This window comes from Juglans microcarpa x Juglans regia, chromosome 8S (assembly GCF_004785595.1).
Source record: "Juglans microcarpa x Juglans regia isolate MS1-56 chromosome 8S, Jm3101_v1.0, whole genome shotgun sequence".
Taxonomy (NCBI): domain Eukaryota; kingdom Viridiplantae; phylum Streptophyta; class Magnoliopsida; order Fagales; family Juglandaceae; genus Juglans; species Juglans microcarpa x Juglans regia.
In genome coordinates, this window is record NC_054609.1 from 18,892,399 (window position 1) to 18,912,240 (window position 19,842).

General features: G+C 33.8%; 2 protein-coding genes across 2 annotated transcripts in view; both read right to left on the reverse strand.

Annotated features, from left to right (window-relative positions):
• Positions 1 to 19,842, reverse strand: part of LOC121244099 (disease resistance protein RUN1-like) — a 209,133-nt gene that overhangs the window by 175,394 nt on the left and 13,897 nt on the right. Inside the window, exons 4-5 of the mRNA XM_041142145.1 lie at positions 13,360 to 13,569; positions 13,234 to 13,270 (exon numbers count right to left, since the gene is read on the reverse strand). Of these exons, the coding sequence (XP_040998079.1) occupies positions 13,234 to 13,270; positions 13,360 to 13,569 (247 nt within the window). The remainder of the gene's footprint in view (positions 1 to 13,233; positions 13,271 to 13,359; positions 13,570 to 19,842) is intronic.
• LOC121244108 lies at positions 5,537 to 12,371 on the reverse strand. The gene is made up of 6 exons (XM_041142160.1): positions 12,297 to 12,371; positions 8,179 to 8,267; positions 8,029 to 8,086; positions 7,461 to 7,574; positions 7,310 to 7,418; positions 5,537 to 5,821 (listed from the first exon to the last, which is right to left on the reverse strand). Exons 1-5 carry the CDS (start codon positions 12,327 to 12,329, stop codon positions 7,356 to 7,358), a joined length of 357 nt encoding a protein of 118 aa, XP_040998094.1. The 5' UTR covers positions 12,330 to 12,371; the 3' UTR covers positions 5,537 to 5,821; positions 7,310 to 7,355.

Genomic DNA, 19,842 nt, shown 5'->3' on the forward strand with positions numbered 1-19,842 from the left:
TCTTCCCCTCGAAGAAACATGCAATGTCAAGGAAAATATCTTTTTCATTATCACCCAACCCATCATAGCTTACTCTAAGCATTTCATAAATACGCTTTTTAGGATTTCTTTCATACTTTTCAAATGCACTTTTCTATTCTTGTATATTTCTACCACACAACTCTGAACCAAATACTGTGAGGGCTAGTGGTATGCCCTTATCATAACCTATTATACATTTTGTGAGTTTCACATAACTTTCAATTGGCTTGTCTCTTTTAAATGCATGCCAACTAAATAGTTCAATTGGCTTGTCGTCCAATCCTTGCACTTCATACATTGAATCAACCTTATGATAAGTTAATAGATGTTAATCTCTTGTTGTTATTATTATTCTGCTTCCTGAACCAAACCAATTATGATCTCCAACTAACTCTTTTAATTAGAGCAACTCATTCACATCATCAAGAATTAGAAGTAACATTTTAAAGCAAAGCCGACACTCTATAACATTAATATCTCGAGCACTACCAACATTAAAACTTCTAGAGTTTCCTAAGAGCTCATCAAGAAATCTCTCTTGCAGTTTAACCAGGCCATCCTCTCGACTTGAAATTTTTCTAACATTTGCCAAAAAACATCTAGCTTCAAATTGATGTGCAATGGAGTTATAGACTGCTTTGACAATAGTTGTTTTACCAATTCCAAATATCCCTATCATGAGAGTAGTCTCATTCCTTCCAATTTCTAAAAGAGCATTCAAGTCTTTTACACAGACTCTAATCCAATTGGATACTCAACAATATTTAGGTATGTATATCTAACTATTTTTGAATCCATCCATTCAATGACTTTATAGATAAATTCAAATTCATTCCTGCGATTACAATGAAAAAGAATATTTAAGGAGTCACATATTTCACATAAAAAGATACTGAATTTCTCTACTTACAAATAATCATGAAAAAAGTTACTAATCTAATATATATAAATATATATATATATAGACATTTTTATACTAGGTGATGTAAAAGATCACTTCCAGTTGCCATATGGTCTAGTTACAAGATTTTCTTTCCACTTAATTTCCTTAATACCAATTAAATTTGTATGAAACCAACAAAAATGAAAACAAAAAGACACCATCGGGCAATAGAAAAAAAAAAAAAAAAAAAAAAAAAAAAAAAAAAAAAAGGTTCGCCACCAATTTGCAAAATTACATCGGTCATGACTACCATAAAATTAAAGAACTGTAAAAGCAAATACAGCTGTACATAGCAGTACAAGAAATCTTGCACAAACCATAACCAATCTTGCACAAGAATGTGTAGAGATACATAGCCTACCCAAAGCATGAATCAAACCAATGTAGAGAAACATAAAAACGATATTACCAAGCTGATCAAAGACAAGGACAACAAACAAGGAAGGCCAGTTGATTCACGGAAAGAATATATGGATGGATAATTTGCTTGTCTAATCTATGATTACATTATTGAATTAAAAATGTTGAAAGAAATTAACTATAATTTGTTACAAGACAATAAGATATGTTGCATAGAAAGATAAAACAAAAAACCACAGAACTAGGGGTATAACTGGTCCGATTCAGTTCGATTTTAGACAAAATCTAGGACCGAACCGGTACGTACCGGTTTTTCATATTTAAGATTAACATTTTATGTTATAATTTATAAATTATAATATAAAATTATTTCATATATGATATATAATTATATATTATATATACAATTTAATATATTATTATATATTATAAAAAAAAAAACCTTCGGACATCAATAATTGCAGGTGAAACTGAGAAAGGGAAACAAAAACAACAGACCTTGGGTCCGATCCGTCGGAGAGATGGCCGAGAGACTGGTGGTGCTCAAACTCGTGGGGCTTGGGGAGATGGCTGCGCCGAACGGGGTAGACAGGTGAGGGAGAAGCAGAGAGCGCGCAAGGTCTGGGGAGGAAAAAAAAAAAAAAAAGGGAAAAATGTAGATGCGAGGTCGGAGATGGAGGGAGGGGAGATGAGGTCGGAGATGGAGCTCGGCAGCGGTGTCGATGGCTGGGTCCGAACGGGTTCTGCTCGCGAAGGCTGCTTGAAGGGGATGGGTCTCACCCGTGTGTCTCGCCCGTGTGTTTTAATCTCACTTATCGTCCGTGGCGCGGGATTTGCAACGTGTATTGTCCACGTCGAGCGGGATCTCCGAACGGGACATAAGGGCAGGATGGGTAGCATCTCTCAAATCATATAAAATCAGTTCAATATCCAAAAATAGCATTCTCGATGGGACGTGGCCCTTATAGCCACAGTGACTTTACTGGGCCGTGCCCATCTTGTATTAATTATTTAAGCACTAGTTTGGTTAATAAAATATTATGAGAATATTTTATTATTATTTATTATTTATTTATTTACCTTTCAATATTTTTTATTATTATTTTGTTATAATTTTTTTACAAAATATTTAAAATCATCTTACTATCTAAACATAACTTTAGAGTATCAAGCAATTCCTCCCACGTAAAGGATGAGGGCTGCGACTTTAAACGAAAATATAAAAAATAATTATATAAATTTATTTGAGATATCAAATTTTAAAATTATTTTTATTATAATATAAATTTAATTTTTCATATCAATACAACTAAACTCATTTATATATATGAGTTTATGATCTCATCTCATTTCATCTCATCATATATTATCATTATAATTTTTTAAATTTTACATAAAATATAATAAACAATTCAATTTTTTCAAATTTCAATTCAAAGTTTTTAAATTTTAAAATAATAATAATATTATTAAAAAATAATATTTTAACAATATTTTTTTAATTTTTTTAAAAATAAAAAAATTAAAAATTCAATTAAAAATACTTATTTAATTATTAAATTAAAAAATTAAATAAATTAAATAAAATGCAATACGGTAGGAGTTTCAGTGAGAATATCATTTTCCTTTCAAAAAATACAACGTGTACAGTGTCAGAACTCCTCAATATTTTCTAAAAGTAACGATATACACACAACATATTGTACAATAATATTATAAAATGAAGGTATTTTTGTAAAATTATATTACTTCTATAAGATGTTTTACGAAAATATCTCTCATTTAAAATATAATTATGTAAAGTGTTGTAAAAAATATTATGTGTAAATTATTTTCTATTTTCTAAAGTATTTAAAACTCGAGAAACCACCTTCAAAATATTCATTTAATACAGCAATGTGTTTTCGTAATCAAAACGGTGTTTGGATGTTGAACTAAGTAGAGTTGAGTTAAGATGATGAAATATTGTTAGAATATTATTTTTTAATATTATTATTATTTTAGAATTTGAAAAAGTTAAATTGTTTATTATATTTTGTGTTGAAATTTGAAAAAGTTGTAATGATGAGTTGAGATTAGTTAAGGATCCATTTTAGTTTTTATTTAAAAGTTTGGAAAGGTTATAGTGATTAGTTTGAAAAAGTTGTAATGATTAATTTGAAAATATTTGTATTTAAATGATATTTGAGAATGAAATAAGGTGAAATGAGATGATATGAGATATAAATTATTTTCAAACATTCCTTAGTGATATATAAATATGTATATATATTTTAGTATATATATATTTTAGTATTTGTTTAGTTATATTATATATATATATATATATATATATATATATGTATTGCCATCAGCCCATTGTTTGGGATCATCCAAAACATACCATAGGGAAATGACCAAAAACACCCATAACAAAACTCACTTCCCTCTCATTTTAAATTTTATTTTTATTTTCTCTCCCCAAACTCGTGTCGCCCAAGGCCTCCTGCCCCTCGCCCATTCTCGGGCGTTGACTGTCGAGGTGGCGGCGACTGTAGAGATGGCGGCCGACGGTGCAGTTTTGGCATTGAGGGAGAGAGGATCCGTGAGGGAGAGAGAAACGGTCGATGTGGGCAGTCGGTGTGGGCTGGGGAAGGAGGGTATGGCCGATGGGTGGACGTCCGGCATGCTCGTGGGAGGCGACATGCGGTTGTAGGTGGCAGAATGTGAGCCGCAATGTGGGTGCGTGGGGTTGGGCTATGGGAGTGCGTGTGGAGGAGCTACGGCCCTTTGGCTGGGGGAGGAGGATGGGCTTGATGGTGGTGGTTGGTGGCTGCAGTGGGAGGCCGAATCGACGGCGACGACAGATTTGGACTGCGACGGGGACACGATTGAGAAGAGAGAAACGGGAAAGAGAGGGGGGAAACGGGTTAGCGGGTTTTCAAAAAGAAAACGAAAAAGAAAAAGAAAGAAAAGTGAAATCATGACATGTAAGATGTGCTGTGAATCAATCGTGAGCAATGATTGATCCGTAGCATTACTCTTTTATATATATATTGGCGGGCACGAGTGGCACGAGGGCCAAGATTGAGCCACCTCACAAGGAGAGGCCCAAAGAGATTACGTGTATTCCACGTGGCACCACTCAGGGTGCCCTTCTGTCGCCACGCACCGCCTTTTTGGGTCCAGGACCACTGGGTACTTCAGACCTGACCGTTCACCATACCCCCACGATGGTGCGTGGCTCTCATGTGCCATTACAGTTGTTGTTTATGTTATTTTTATCCTCCAAGTGTGGGGTTTGGTTAACTCTACTCCATCTTAGATGAAATATGGGATTTGATTAACTCTATCTTGGATATAATTGTGCTATCTCTCAGACTTGGAATCTGTAGAAGTTTGCAGCTTGGACTAGACTATGTCAATCATGAGTGTGTACTAGGGAGCTATTAATGTTATAGCTGGCTTGTAATGTATGTTTTAGGTCTAGTTTATAATATCTATTATTAATGAATACAATATGTTTTTTTTCTCAAAGAACAAAAAAAAAAAAAAAAAAGAACGAAAATAACTCCCTCTCAGTACTTTTTTTGTCTCTCTTAAGAGTAAAGAGTGCTTGGTCTTATGCAACCTCTAGTGGAACCAGGTAACATATTTCTGCATTAAATTACATGTCTTTTTAATCAAGAATTTTGTTACAACAATTTTAATCTGTTCTGACTGTTTTCCAAGTTCCCGGTTCATGTTAATTAATTGTTTTGATTAGAAGTTATATTCTTTTGTCTAGTGCACATATGAATTTTGACTGTTTAGTTTAAACATATCCATGGGTGGTATGCGATTGCTAGGAAATTGTAGGAACAGACATCAGAATGAAATTTGGAAATATCGGTATTTGGGGCTTGAGAAAACAATGGCTAGACTCAAGTGATCCTTTAAAGAGATTCTTTTTTCCTCAAAGTTGTGGTCCCTTTTTATTTCCTTGGTTTTCTTTGCAACCAAACAAAAGGGTATAGCTTTCTTGGTGCTAATTCGAGTTTTTGCATCTATTGTTTAAATTGATCATACATATATATAGAAACAAAGATGTTACCTTCGCAAGTTGAGTTTCTTCCTGCAGTTTCGGGTGCTCGGGTATGATCTTTTGCATTCTCTTCGTGCTTCTCTACCAAATGGACTCCCAACACTTTAAATACCACAATGTTTGAATTACATTCAAATCTAAACCGTTAATTATCCTGGTTACTCTGAGGCGACGGAGAGCGTCCCAGCCATATATGATTTGATTTTTTCAAATCAAATCTTAAATGCTGAAGCGAGAAGAGGCTCCATCTATCCTTGATTTTAATTCAAATTTCAATCTTCTCCATTTCTGGGTTGACCACAACTCTAGTTCACACAAGTTACTATCACTAGCTCCTTGCAATGACTGAACAAGCTTGGAATCCTTTTTCCTGGAAATATAATGCCAATGCTCTTCTTATATCGGTGTATCCAATTTTGTACCTTAGAATCTCCCTGTCATACGGATATAAAAAAACTTTCAGCAAGGCAAGCTATAAACAAAGAAAAAGAAAAAGAATCACCTCATTCCTTGAAGGAATACCTCTGCACTCTTAATTCATTAGACAGACAATTAAGCCGTCCAAAGAATCTTACAAGAAGTCTTGCAGAAAAAGATCAGCAGCAAATTGCACGGATGCACAAACCATAGCCAATCTAGCACAAGTAATCATGTAGAGATACAAAATTCTATCTTTTCATTGAGATTGTAAGTGATCGATGTTAACCTAAAAGGAAGGCTGCCTATTGTCTAACCCTACTCATCAAACAACCTATTGTCTAACCCTACTCATCAAAAAAGAGAAAAAGAATAACAAAAAAATCTTCAAATTATCCCTCAATTTGCAATCATATCCTACACTATCATTTTTGACAATCATTCCCACTAATTATCTAAAAATCGAAATGTACCCAATTTTTCTATTAAAAATACAACTGTGATAGAAGTCTTAAAAATCTTTCATATTTCTTTCAAGAATTATTCCTTTAGACATGTATGCATGACATCCCATCTTACACATGGGACAATTAAGCCTTTATTATAATTTCTAATTGAACATACGTACTTCTAATTAATGATATCTTGCTTAATAGGTATTGCTCGAATAAAGTTTTTTGAAATGCTCTAGATGTGCTTAGATGCTCTGTTTTTTGTTAGTAGATGGACAGATTACTCTGTTGGAGGCATAAATTGGAGACAAGATTTATTTTAAGGTAGATAGTTATAAGGTTCCTAGAGTTAAACATACGAGATGTCCTATATCTATAAAGAGATTTCACAAAAGCAAATCCACAAACTGACATTGTCTCATATGATACGTTAGATCTACTTTATAATAAAAGTAGTTTTACAATCTAATGTATCACTTTCAAGCTATATCAATTTGCAGATTTAATTTTGTATGGTCTCTTTGTGACTAAAACATTTCTCTAAACATGATAACTTGTAATGGCAAGAAATTCATGACATCATTAGAGTCGCTTGATTTTAGCTAGATGGTAGTATGTGGACACCATTGTCTTGGTCATATCATTTATGTGCAAAAGGTAAAAATAAATGTCCTACTAAAATGTCACTTTAGTTAAAACGCATGCATTATGAACAATCGTAATGTATTCAATATATCCAAAAAGTATCCACAACTCTTGAAACAAATGAGCAAAGATCTTCAATAAACCAAACCCAGAAAATTTATAATATATATATACATAAAAGGAAAGCAACCACAATATTGTTTCTACAAAACTTCTGACATGACTTGATACATCCGGTTATTCTTTCTCCTGCAAAACATGATAAACAAGCCAAAGTAATCATTTAGCCTAATAAAATTATGAAAACAATTATAGTTTCTACAAGAGGTAGTGACACAGCACCAAATATGTAAGCCAAAAAAAAAAACACATGATATTTTCCAATTTAATTCTTGAAAATAGACTCACAGTATGCAGATGACGTGATCCAGTAACATCAACTCAAATGCAACTTTCATTTCTTGGTTTGCAACAAATGAAACTTCACTTGAAAAGGTGATTCTTCATGAGGGTGAGTGTTGTGACAACCTTGATTCTTGACTAGTATGGTAGTGTCGATGCAGTTGTAGTTGTGAACTAACCTTGTTGAAAGAAGGCAAACACCAAGACAGTTCTTTTCAGTGATTATGGGTCCTTCAATGATTCTTGTATCCACTCCAAGAATGATATCATCCTGAATATATGTTGAAAATGAGTAAAACACTAATCAAATATGTTATAAAGTGGTGTCAACCATTTGAAAGAAGACACCCGTAAAATTAGAAAATGACCTTGCAGCCAATATCAGAATGACAAGTATACCAGATTTATCGAGAGGGGCATTTTCTGTTCTGATATGCTCCTACAAATATGTATATAAATATGAGTTGGTGGTAAAGGGAAAAGATATACATTTTTCTGAAATTCAAAGGAGAGTACAGAGAGATCGACAGAGAGTTTTCTAATAGCTTTGTAAAAGAGAGGCTGAGTGTGTGTGATCTTGTATTCTCAAAAGCTGTGGTTATTGATCCTCAATAAAATCTCTAGATAGTTCCTGCTATGGATGTAGATCCTAGGATTGAATCACGTAATTCTTTTGTGTTACTTTTGTTTGTTGCATTCTGTTTACAAGCTTTAAACAAGTATACATGGATTATCAATCCAAGGAGTCTTCCATTTCCCTGTATAATTGGGATTCTTAATTTTCTGTCAAGTCAAAAAGAGCAATTTTATCATAAACTGCAAAGAAGAATAAAGCTTCAAGCTTTTTATGTAGCAATTAAGGTTAATTGTGATACCTTGCGCTTCCATGGTCCTTTATATGTGGATTAGGTACCTTGGAGGGTTTCCATATTCTATCCACTTCTTCATCCCAATGATCAGGCAGCTTATAATGGAAAAGAATTGTGAGATGTTTTCATCTTCTTTAATATTAGTTTTAATGCTTTTCAAATGTATCATGACACAAAATAGCAGGAGTCAACATAAAAAAAAGAAAAGAAAAAGAAATGGAAACAAGGAGAATAGATTAAAATAAAGCAATCTTTTGGATTGCAGACTAAGAGCCAAAAGGTGCCCAGTTTTTTCAACATTATTATAGCCAAGCAGCAATTCATACACATGGCCTTGCTTATGCTATGGCTTCTTAAGCTAAACTAACCCTTTTGGCTTTTGGGTCAGGAACCTCTGCTGGAATAGAATCATATCTCTGCAACAACTAAGTTAAACATATTTTCAACACATAAAATGAAAATTGCTAGAATTTCAATATTCAAAACATTCTTATTCAAAGTTGTCTCTACATGAAGAAAAAATACTAATTTAAAAATATAATTATTAAATATTACTTGAGTGTACATGAAGCATTTCAAAAGAAAATGTAGGTGTGACGATTTGGAATGGATGGTAAAGTTTGTCAATCTAACTTTTAAAAGCAAATCATTCTCTAAACAAGACTGACCCTAGTCATGGTCCTATGAACTAAAGGGCATAACTCATGAATTATGATATTTACGCCTTCGACCCTTATCTAATCAAGAAAATACCTACAAATTTTCCCTTCCTAGCCTGTCACATTGGTGCAAATTAGAAAAACACTGAGAAAATCACAAAACACAGAGCAAATCCTAAAAACAGACCCATTAATTTGAAAAGATTGGCACACAGAATTTTATGTGCAAAAAAAGTCATGGGTCTGTTTGGTTGGAGTGAGAAAATTGTGCCAGATGAAATAAAGAATGCACAAAAAAGAAATAAATTACCTTAAAGAGATACCGTCTACGTCAGCATTTGAAGCGAGTCGCTGTGACAGCTTCAGATGATCTACAGATTCTTTATACACACTTAAAGCGATAAAATTCCACATAAACAATGGCTTGAAAGCATGGATAGTGATATGTTTGGTTCAGTCCGGATTCCATCTTCTCATGTTCATGCATCTCCCTATCTCAAGAAGGTAGCGAAACAGCAAATAAAATTGAAGATTGCACCTTTTAATTACAACCCAATTAGTTTAAGCTCTGAATCCAAATCATCCTATAGATTTTCATCGTCATTCTCCAATTCCCAAACTGAGGATTAATGCCTCTTTTCATGCTTCTTTAGGAAATGGATCCCAACACTTCTAATGACCACGAGCTCTGACACACATTCAAATCTAAACCTTGAAATATCATGGGCATCCTTGCAATAGCTGAACCAGTTTGGAATCATCTTTCTTGGAAATATAATGTCAATATCTCTTACTTTGGAGGGACCACTTCATGTGAGAAATACTTGGGTTTACCAGCCCTCATTGGCAGATCCAGAACCTACTTTCTCAAAGGGGTATTAGCTAAAGTGCAGGCCAAACTAAGCAGCTGGGAAACCAAACTGCTATCACAAGCAGGGAAGGAGATCCTTGTAAAGGCTGTGATCCAGTCAATCCCCACCTATTGCATGGGAATTTTCAAGCTGCCAAAACAATTACTTCATGACCTCAACAAATTGATTAGATCCTTCTGGTGGGGGCAGCAGTCCCAAGACCACAAGATACATTGGGTAGCATGGAAACAGATGAGCAAGTCTAAGAAGTCAGGAGGTCGGGGCCTTAGAGACTTTGAAAATTTTAATGCTGCCCTCCTAGCCAAGCAATGTTGGAGGATTCTTTCATTTCCAGACTCACTTGCTGCCAGGGTACTTCAAGGAAAATATTTCAAAGGAAAGCACTTCCTCACAGCAAAAGTGGGCTACAACTCATCCTTCCTATGGCAGAGCTTTATCTCTGCTAAACCACTTCTTGAGGAAGGTTTAATTTGGCATATTGGGGATGGAAATTCTGTGACCATCTGGAATGATAAGTGGATCCCTCAGAAATCCACTTTTAGACCTCAAAGTTCAACCAGGTTCCTGCCAGTGGACACTAAAGTTGCTATGCTCATCGACCACTCTACAAACCAATGGAATCTTCCCATGCTAGAAGCACTTTTTAACAGCACAGAAGCTAGAATTATCAAGAGGATACCCCTCAGTCCATACTAGAAGCCAGATAAGGTGATATGGAGATGCACCCCTACTGGCACATTCTCAGTCAAGAGTGCTTACTACTTAAAGGATGAGTTGGATAAAAGAGAGGTAGGCCAAGCCTCTGAGCTCGAGAGGGTGTTTGAACCCTGGACTGAAGTATGGCATCTGCAGATTCCAAATGCTACAAAGTCCTTTCTATGGAGGGCCTGCCTAAATGCTCTTCCCTAAAAAACAAACCTATTCCAGAGAAAGGTTACTAAAGATGCTTCCTGCCCCATCTGTCATTTATATCCAGAAACCATTGAGCATGCATTGTGGGAATGCTCATCTGCCCAAGATGTCTGGGGTCAAAGCATCAGGAAGCTTCAAAAGACAAGCCTGCAATCACAGTCCTTCAAACAACTGGTAGAAAGTTTGTTTGAGTTCCTAGGAGATGAGGTGATGATTGAGTTTGCTATCACAACTTGGATGATATGGAAAAGAAGGAATGAACTTGTGTTTAACAAAACTTTCGAGCATCCTAACTCCCTATTCAACAAGCCAAGGTTTTCATCGAGGAGCTCAGTCAACTTCAACATGCTACCAAGACTCCAACTAGGGGTGTAAACATGTCGGTCCGGACCGAACACCCCATAGGGACCGGACCGGACCGGTAATTATCGGTCCGGTCCGGTCCGGTAGGTCCATTCGTTCCGGCCTTTTTTTTTTTTTTTAAACCAATTAATAAAAAAAATTTATTTAAAATACTAAATTAAATTAAGTGACTTATTAATGTGAATTATGTAACAAACTCAATAAAAAAATATTTTATATGGTTAATGATAATAAATTACATTATTAATTTATATAATTATTATATAATTAACTAATTGATATTATATATTAGTTAATTCATAGAATATTAACAAGTGTTAATAACATATTTAAAATTTTATATTGTTAATAATGATAGGTTAGATGAAGATATATATAAAATATTGTTAATTTATAAAATATTAACAAGTATTAATAACTTATTTAAAATTTTATATTATTAATTGTACAATTATTATATAAATAATATATATAATATTTTATTTATTTTTATTTTTTATTCGGTTGGTCCGGTCCGGTCCGGTCCGAGAAATCTCCACCCCAGGACCGGATCGAAGACCGAAATTCTCCTATGTATTGGACCGAAACCGACCATGCATTTGGTCAGTCCGGTCCGGTCCGGTCGGTTTCTCCGGTCCGGACCGACCGGTTTACACCCCTAACTCCAACAACTGATATGGGGAGGTCATCTCAATGGGAAGCTCCTACACGTGGCCAGCTAAAGTTGAATTGTTTGCCCTTGACAAAAACAACTGCAAGGTGGGTATTGGAGCTGTTATTCGAGATTGGGAAGGAACAGTTAAGGCCACTATGAGAATGAAGCATGATCTCTACCCTGACCCCTATTGGCAGAAGCCTATACTCTCCTGCAAGCATCCATTTTCTGCAAGTCACTAGGCTGGAAGGAACTCATCTTGGAAGGGGACTCTTTACAAGTTGTCAACTATCTCAAGGCTAGTGAAGTCAATGATTCTTATGTGGGTTAGGGACGCCAAGTCTATTTTGAACTCTTTCACATCTTGGACTGTGAGGCATACTCTTAGAGCTGGTCATGTTGTAGCTCATGCTTTAAGTCGAGATGCACTTAGTATTAGAGATAGTATCTGGTCTGTAGGTACTATCCCAGCTTGTATCCAAACACTTTTATAAGTGAATACATGAGACTTTATCTTCAAAAAAAAGTAGGTATGCCCAATTTTGTTCCTTAGAATGTCTCTGTTATACAAATATAAAAATAAAAAAACTTTCAGCAATACAAGGTATAAACCAAGGTCACACACAAACATGTTGAAAAAGAATGAGAGGAAAAGAGACGTACATAACTCTTCCGTGAAGGAATCAGCCAGCTCATTTTCGCAAGCAGTTTATGGCATCCGTACAAGTCAATCCTTAGGAGGTTGGGAAAATTCATTCCATTGTTTTAATAAGTATTTCAGATAGTAGGGCAAAACTTTCCAATGACGTGCATTCACGAGCATTAACACTTGCTATACTTGATGGAAGAGGTAAAATTTCTTCAAGTTTCTTGCAATTGTTCAAACAAAGGTGTTGCAACCTATCAAATCTGACGCTTTGAACTGGAAAGATAACAATATCACTCCCACTTAGATCTAACCTATCCAAAGCGGGAAAGTAATTACCATTCTTGAAGAAATTTGATTCTGACAGGCAACAGAATCGAAGAGTTAAAACTTGTAGGGATTTCCAAATCGCGCTCGAGGAGGAACCAGCATCATTAAAAATGCTTGAATTTGTCGGAGTCAATTCTGCAGTAGTAGTTGATGCAATTTCACATTCTTCGCCTGTAGATACAACAGATGGCGTGGATTGTATACCATCCTCCTCCACCTTTCCAATGTGTATTGGTACTTCTAAATCACCGTGGACTTGGACAATATGTAGACTTTGCAACTGATCAATGCAGCCTGCTACAGATAATTCTTGAAGCCGAGTAAGGTTGCTAATTGATGAAGGTAGTTTTTTTAGACTAGTGTCACGAAGATTTAACATATGTAAAAATTCAATTTCACACTCAATCTCTGGAAAGTCTTCAAGACTCCAGCAACCATCAAGATTAAAAGCACGTAGAGATCTCAACTTGAATCTTTTCGGCAAAATCATAAGCTTGCAACATCCGTCAACAGAAAATCTCGAAAGCTTATCAAGGAATCCAACGGAATGATGAACCGCAACTAAGTTCTCACACAATGTAAGATCCAACTTCACTAAATTTGGGCTACTTGAAAGATCAGGAATGGATTTACATTTAAATAAATCCATAACTGTCAAGTTCTGTACAAATTAAATAAAATAAATGTATTAGGTTCAATTAAATTTTGTTTCATACTTAAAGAAAGAAATATTGAAAATAACAGCGGTACCTTGGATTTTAGGCCGCCTAACTCCTTGATGAGGCTAAAAGGCATTCTTAATATAGTGAGATTATTTCCATGAAAATTAGAAGGCAAAAATGAGGAAGGATATTCAGGCCAATCAAACACTCTTATCTCATTAGAGAGATATTCTGGTCCTGCAGAAAATTGTGCATTTCGATTTATAAACAATCGAAGATTCTTCATCTTCTTAAATGCCTTGGAATGCAAGCATATCTTGTCATGGCCTCTGGGAAAATCTAACAAAATCGCTTCAATTGTTTTTGTTCCCTACAAAGATGTACAAAGGCATAAGTATCCCAACAAAATCAAATCATAAAGTTGTTCTTCTTTTATTACCACTTGCTAATTAAAATCATGGAAACACATAGAAACCAAAACAAATTAAGCTTAAATTATTGAAATGAAAATTTTAATAAATTAATTTTCAAAAAGTCAAATCAATTAACATTATAAACTAAAAAAATAGAAAAAAAAATCAGAAAAATTAAAACTTAATATTAGAAAATTTCATTATTTAAGTTTTCTTGTTTCTATTTTATTTATATAAATTAAGTTTAATACTAAACTACAGAAAGTTTCATTAAAACAAAAAAGATAACTTTTTGAGGAGACAATTGTGATTTTCTTTTATGAAAAGTAAATTGTTAACTTTAATGGGAGCATATATATTATGTAGAAAAGGTCATGATATACATACAAACTCTTTTAAACTACACACACGTGCACCAACGAGTTACTTCACCATTTTTTAACTTCAACATTTTTTTGGGAGTTTCACTTGTGAACAGAAAACAAATATAAATTCAAAGGTTTTATTAGTGTGATCTTACCGTATTTTTTTCTAATACACGGCGAATATCTTCATGAAACCACAATCTACTGCGCTTGCCAGCTTCTTTAGGCGATTCTTGTCGAACAATTTCTTTACCCATTTTTTGCAATAAGTCATGCATCTCCACACGTTGATAACGATTAATATTGATGAGACACTTATCTTTAAGCCTTGCAATGCCAATAGATGATGAAAAAACGACAACTGTCTAGTACTTTTGTGACATATTCAACATAATTCCCCTTGAAGAAACATGCAATGTCAAGAAAAAATATCCTTTTCATTATCATCCAGCCCATCATAGCTTATTTTAAGAATTTCATAAATATCCTTGTGAGGACTTACTTTCATACTTATCCAATGCACTTTTCCAATCTTGTATACTTCTACCACATAAATCTGAACCAAGTACTATAAGAGCTAGTGAAAGGCCCTTAGCATAACCTATTATACATGTTGTGAGTTCTACATGACTTTCAATTGGCTTCTCTCTTTTAAATGCGTGCCAACTAAATAGTTGAATAGCTTGGTTGTGGTCCAATCCATGCACTTCGTACGTTGAATCAACTTGATGATAAGTTAATAGATGTTGATCTCTTGTTGTTATTACTATTCTACTTCCTGGGCCGAACCAATTACGATTTCCAGTTATTTCTTTTAATTGGCGTAACTCATTCACATCATCAAGAATTATAAGTACCCTTTTAGAGCAAAGCCTATGCTTTATAACATTAGAACCTCCAACACCGCCAATATTAAAACTTCCAAAGTTTCCTAAGAGCTCATAAAGAAGTTTCTCTTGCAGTTTGACCAAACCGTCCTCTCGACTCGAAATCACTATAACATTTGCTAGAAAACATCTAGCTTCAAATTGATGTCCAATTGAGTTAAAGACTGCTTTGGCGAGAGTTGTTTTACCAATTCCACCAGTTCCATAAATCCCTATCATGAGAGTAATGTCATTCCTTCCAATTTCTAAATTAGTATTCAAGTTATTTAGACGAGACTCCAGTCCAATTGGATACTCAGCAATGTCTAACTGGTATGTAGATTTAAATATTGTAGAGTCCACCCATTCAATGATTTTATGCATAAATTCATATTCATTCCTGCCAATACAAGGAAAAAGAACATTCAATAAGTCACATTTTTCACATAAAAAGATATAGAGTTTCATTATTTATAAGTCGGTGTGTCAACACATTAACTATCATATATATCACCCATTACAATTACAAAATAAGTTTAGAAAAATCATGACTAATATATAAATTGTTATAGTAGCTGATGTAGAAGATCTTCCACAAGGTCTAGTTACAAGGTTTCTCTCTCTCTCTTTTTTTTTTTTTTTTTTTAATAGATTTGCTTACTCAATACCAATAAATTAGTATGAAACCAATAAAAATGAAAACAACTAGATCACACCAATGGGCCACTAGGAAAAGCAAGTTTCGCTACAATTTGCAACTCTAAGGCTATGTTTGGATAGTGGAGTGATCTTATATTTTATCAATATTTTTTTACTACTTTTCACTGCTATTAACTATTATTCAATATTTTTATTATTTTTTTCACTATTATTCAAGATTTTATCATTAATTTTCACTACTATTCATAGATAATCTAAAATCACCTCAGTACTTAAATATAACTTAAATTACAATGGTCACGACTAGTACCACAAAATTAAAGAACTATAAAATCAAATACAATTGTCATAGCAGTATAAGAAATCTTGCAAAAAAAGATCAGCGTAGCACAAATTACCATAACCAATGTAGCACAAGATATGTAGAGATACAAAACCTACCCAAAGCATGAATCAAACCAATGCAAGGACAACAAACAAGGAAGGCCGGTTGATTCATGGAGAGTCTATGGCGCCTTTGGTAGCCGATGGATAATTGTGCTTTTCTTTTATAGTACTCTACTTAATAATTAGCTAGATAGGAAACGCTACGTTGAAGATTTGGGGTTTATGAATGTTCTTGTTTATTTGTAGGGTTTTACATTTAAAGTTTCTATTAATTAATTGGTGCACTTCTCCTAAATATGGATGCTAGAAAATAATGGATTTGGAGCTTCCATTCGAGAAACGAAAAACTTAAGTTGTAAATCTAATCTATTATGAGCCTGGCATATGACATGCACTTATGCAGTTTGACAATTAGTTAATATTTGTAAAATTTACAATAGTGGACATGCCTAATGATCAAAACTAGACGGCACACTAATAGCACTCATTATTTTTATATTTTCATCTAAGTCTTACTTTAATCTTTGATGCAGGGAATTGATTGCTAGTCCAAATATTATTGGTATAAGGTGGGCAAGACCAAGTAAAGTCCACTATGTTTATATGGCCCATGTCTCGTTGATATTAAACGAGAGGCGATAACGAAAATAGGATTAGATGTATGCATTCATTGGATTTTTATCGAGGTTTTCTTCAAATTGGATAGGAGGAAAATTCCTCCGATAGATCTATAAAAATGAAAAGCGTTATAGTGCGCATGTGACAGCACATGCTTTTTTAAACGGTAATACTTTATTTATTTTTATAGATAAGATGAGATGAATTGAGATAAAAATTAAAAATTTAATAAATATTATTAAAATATATATTTTTTAATATTACTTTGAGATTTGAAAAAGTTAAATTATTTATTATATTTTGTACAAGAATTTAAAAAAATTGTAATGATTAGATGAGATGAAAATTTTTATGAAAGTGAACGAGACCTAAGTTAAAAAATTGACATGTCATTCCAAACTATACGTTTCTCACATGCTCGAAGAACAAATGATAATTTTTTAAATAAACAATTTCGCTGAAGAAAAATTCTATTATGAATTAATAATAAATTAAAGATCGAAGTACCCGTCTTCTAAATGTTCTCCAGCCAAACCGGCAACCTCTTGTAGGCTTTCCTTCCACCTCTGACCTTCGGTCCTCCTTGAACCTCTCATGATGTTTAGCCAATGCTTCTCCGAAACTTTCGCTCTGATTCATACTTCTGATGGATTACATGGTAAAACACGGGTAAAATAATTTGTTGTTTGTTTTCTTGCACTCAAGGATCTTCGTTAGCTCCTCCAAGCACCATGCAGATGATACATAGTTTGAAGATAATACAATGATAGAAATTATTGACTCCTCAATAGCTTGAAAATTGTGGGTGAAATTATCTCTCCTCTTTCAAGATCTTTGTCATCTATGTAGGTTTGATTCCCCTATCTCATAGAGCAGGGTATAGAAAGGCAGTAAAAGTATTGCGAGTATCTATTCCTCTAAAACTCAAAAATACATCGTAAACAGTTTAAGAGTGGAAGAAGAAGAAGCGACGAGGAAGAGGGTAAACTGAATGTCATTGAAAAAGTGCATGCAATTGATCTGATACAGGAAACGGAGCAACTTCTTGGTAAGTTTCAGTTGGATTGTGGACATCTCAAGCCACCTAACGCTTTAATTCGTGGATAAGAAGCATCGAATGTCTATCAAACATTAATATCTTTTCCTGTGGTAGGAATGAGGTCGTGTATGCATATTAATAAAGAAAATAATTACTTTCAAAAAATATAAATATAAATAAAAATAAAAAGTTGCAACTTCTTCCTATAAAATATAATATCAGAACCAATGAAGAAAATAAGTGAAGAAATTTTCAAGCTTCTTTAATACCGTAAATGCCTATATATGTAAGATGGCAATAATTTGTCAACAAAATACTTACAGATCGTAATAGTTAATTGAGATTAGATGAATTGAAATAAAAGTTAAAATTGAATAAAATATTATTAAAATATTATTTTATAATAATATTAATATTTTGAGATTAAAAAATTGAATTATTTATTATATTTTATGTAGAAATTTTAAAAAATTGAACGGTGGTTGAACTAAGGGCAAAAATATATTGCCATTTCAAATGAAATCCTTTCTTTCTCAATTCATGCCAACCTGTAATGCTGTAGAAGATCAAGCTCCGTCTTTGCTACCGACAATTGAACGCACAAAGCAAAAAACAAAAAACCAAAACAAATCAAAACAATCTCCAAGAAAATTCCAAAGATTAAACTCAACACAGATGGCATGGATTGTGTAGTGTGTACCATCCTCCTCCACCTTTACAAGTTTATTGGTTGTGAAACAACAGGTGAAATGGAAAGAACATAGACTTCGCAACTGATTAATGCTAGATAGGAGATGCACAAGGTTTTTGCAGCCACTTGCAGATAAATATTGAATTCGAGCAAGGTTACCAATTGATGAAGTAGCTGTTTTATATCAGAGTTGATGAAGATAGATCTTGGATGCCAGAGTTGCTTACATAAAGGGTTTTAAGTTTAGTAAGGTCCCAATTGATGAATGTAGCTCTTTTATGCGAAAATCTTAAATGATATAAAAATACCATTTCACACTCAAATCTTTTTCGAGATCTCAACTTGAATCTTTTTAGAAAAATCCTAAGCTTGCAGCATCCACCAACTAAAAAGACCACAAGCTTGTCAAGGAATCCAACGGAATCATGAATCTCAACTAAATTCTCACAGTTTTCGAGATCCAAAGTCTCTAAATTTGGGTTAAGTTCTGTCCAAATTAAATAAAAGAAATCTATTAGCTTCAATCAAGTTCTGTTTCATAGTTTTAAAGAAAAAAAAAATTGAAAATAATAACAGTACCTTTGGGTTTAGGCCGCCTAACTCCTTGATGAGGCTATCAGCATTCTTAATATAGTGAGCTTTTTTCCATGAAAATTATATGGCAAAGATGACGAAGGATATTGAGGCCAATCAAGCACTCTCAATTCATTAGATAGATAAATAGGTTCTTGCGTTATGATTTATAAACAGTCGAAACTTCTTCATCTTCATAAATGCTTTGGAATTCAAGCATATCATGTCATGACCTCTAGGAAATCTAACAATATCCCTTCAATTGTGTTTGTTCCCTAGAAAGACAGGCATTATAAGTATCCCAACAAAATCAATCATAAAGTTCGTCCTTTGTTACCACTTGCTAAAATAATGGAAACACAGAGAAAATGAAACAAATTAAGCTTAAATTATGGAAATGAAAAAAATAATATATTAATTTCAAAAAAATAAAGTCAATTAACGTTATAAACTATACATAAAAAAAAAAATATCAGAGAATTATAACTAAAATTTCTCAAAAAAAAGAAAAAAAGCGAAACATAAAAAGATCTTTTATTGAGCTATTCAGAACAACTCGGGGGCGTGGAGATTAATTGATTCGGGTATTAATGGCTTTGATCGCTCTTGCACCCCCACAAGCATGACTAGAGCTAACACAAATTGAAATCTTACATCAAAATTAAGCAACAACGTCAAATGTCTTGAAAACATGCTTACCCAAAAAACTGTGAGAAACTTTGAGACAAGACTCCAAGGATCATAGATTCATATATATATATATATATATACTGAACTGACCCTAACACCAACAGCCAACAGGAAAAAAGCTCCACTTAAATAACAACGATTTGTGGAAATATATAAACAAAGATGTCAACTTTGCAAGCTGAGTTTCGGATGCTCGTGTATGATCTTTTGCATTTTCTTCATACTTCTTTACCAAATGGACTCCATGCATGGTCTGAGTTTTTCAAATC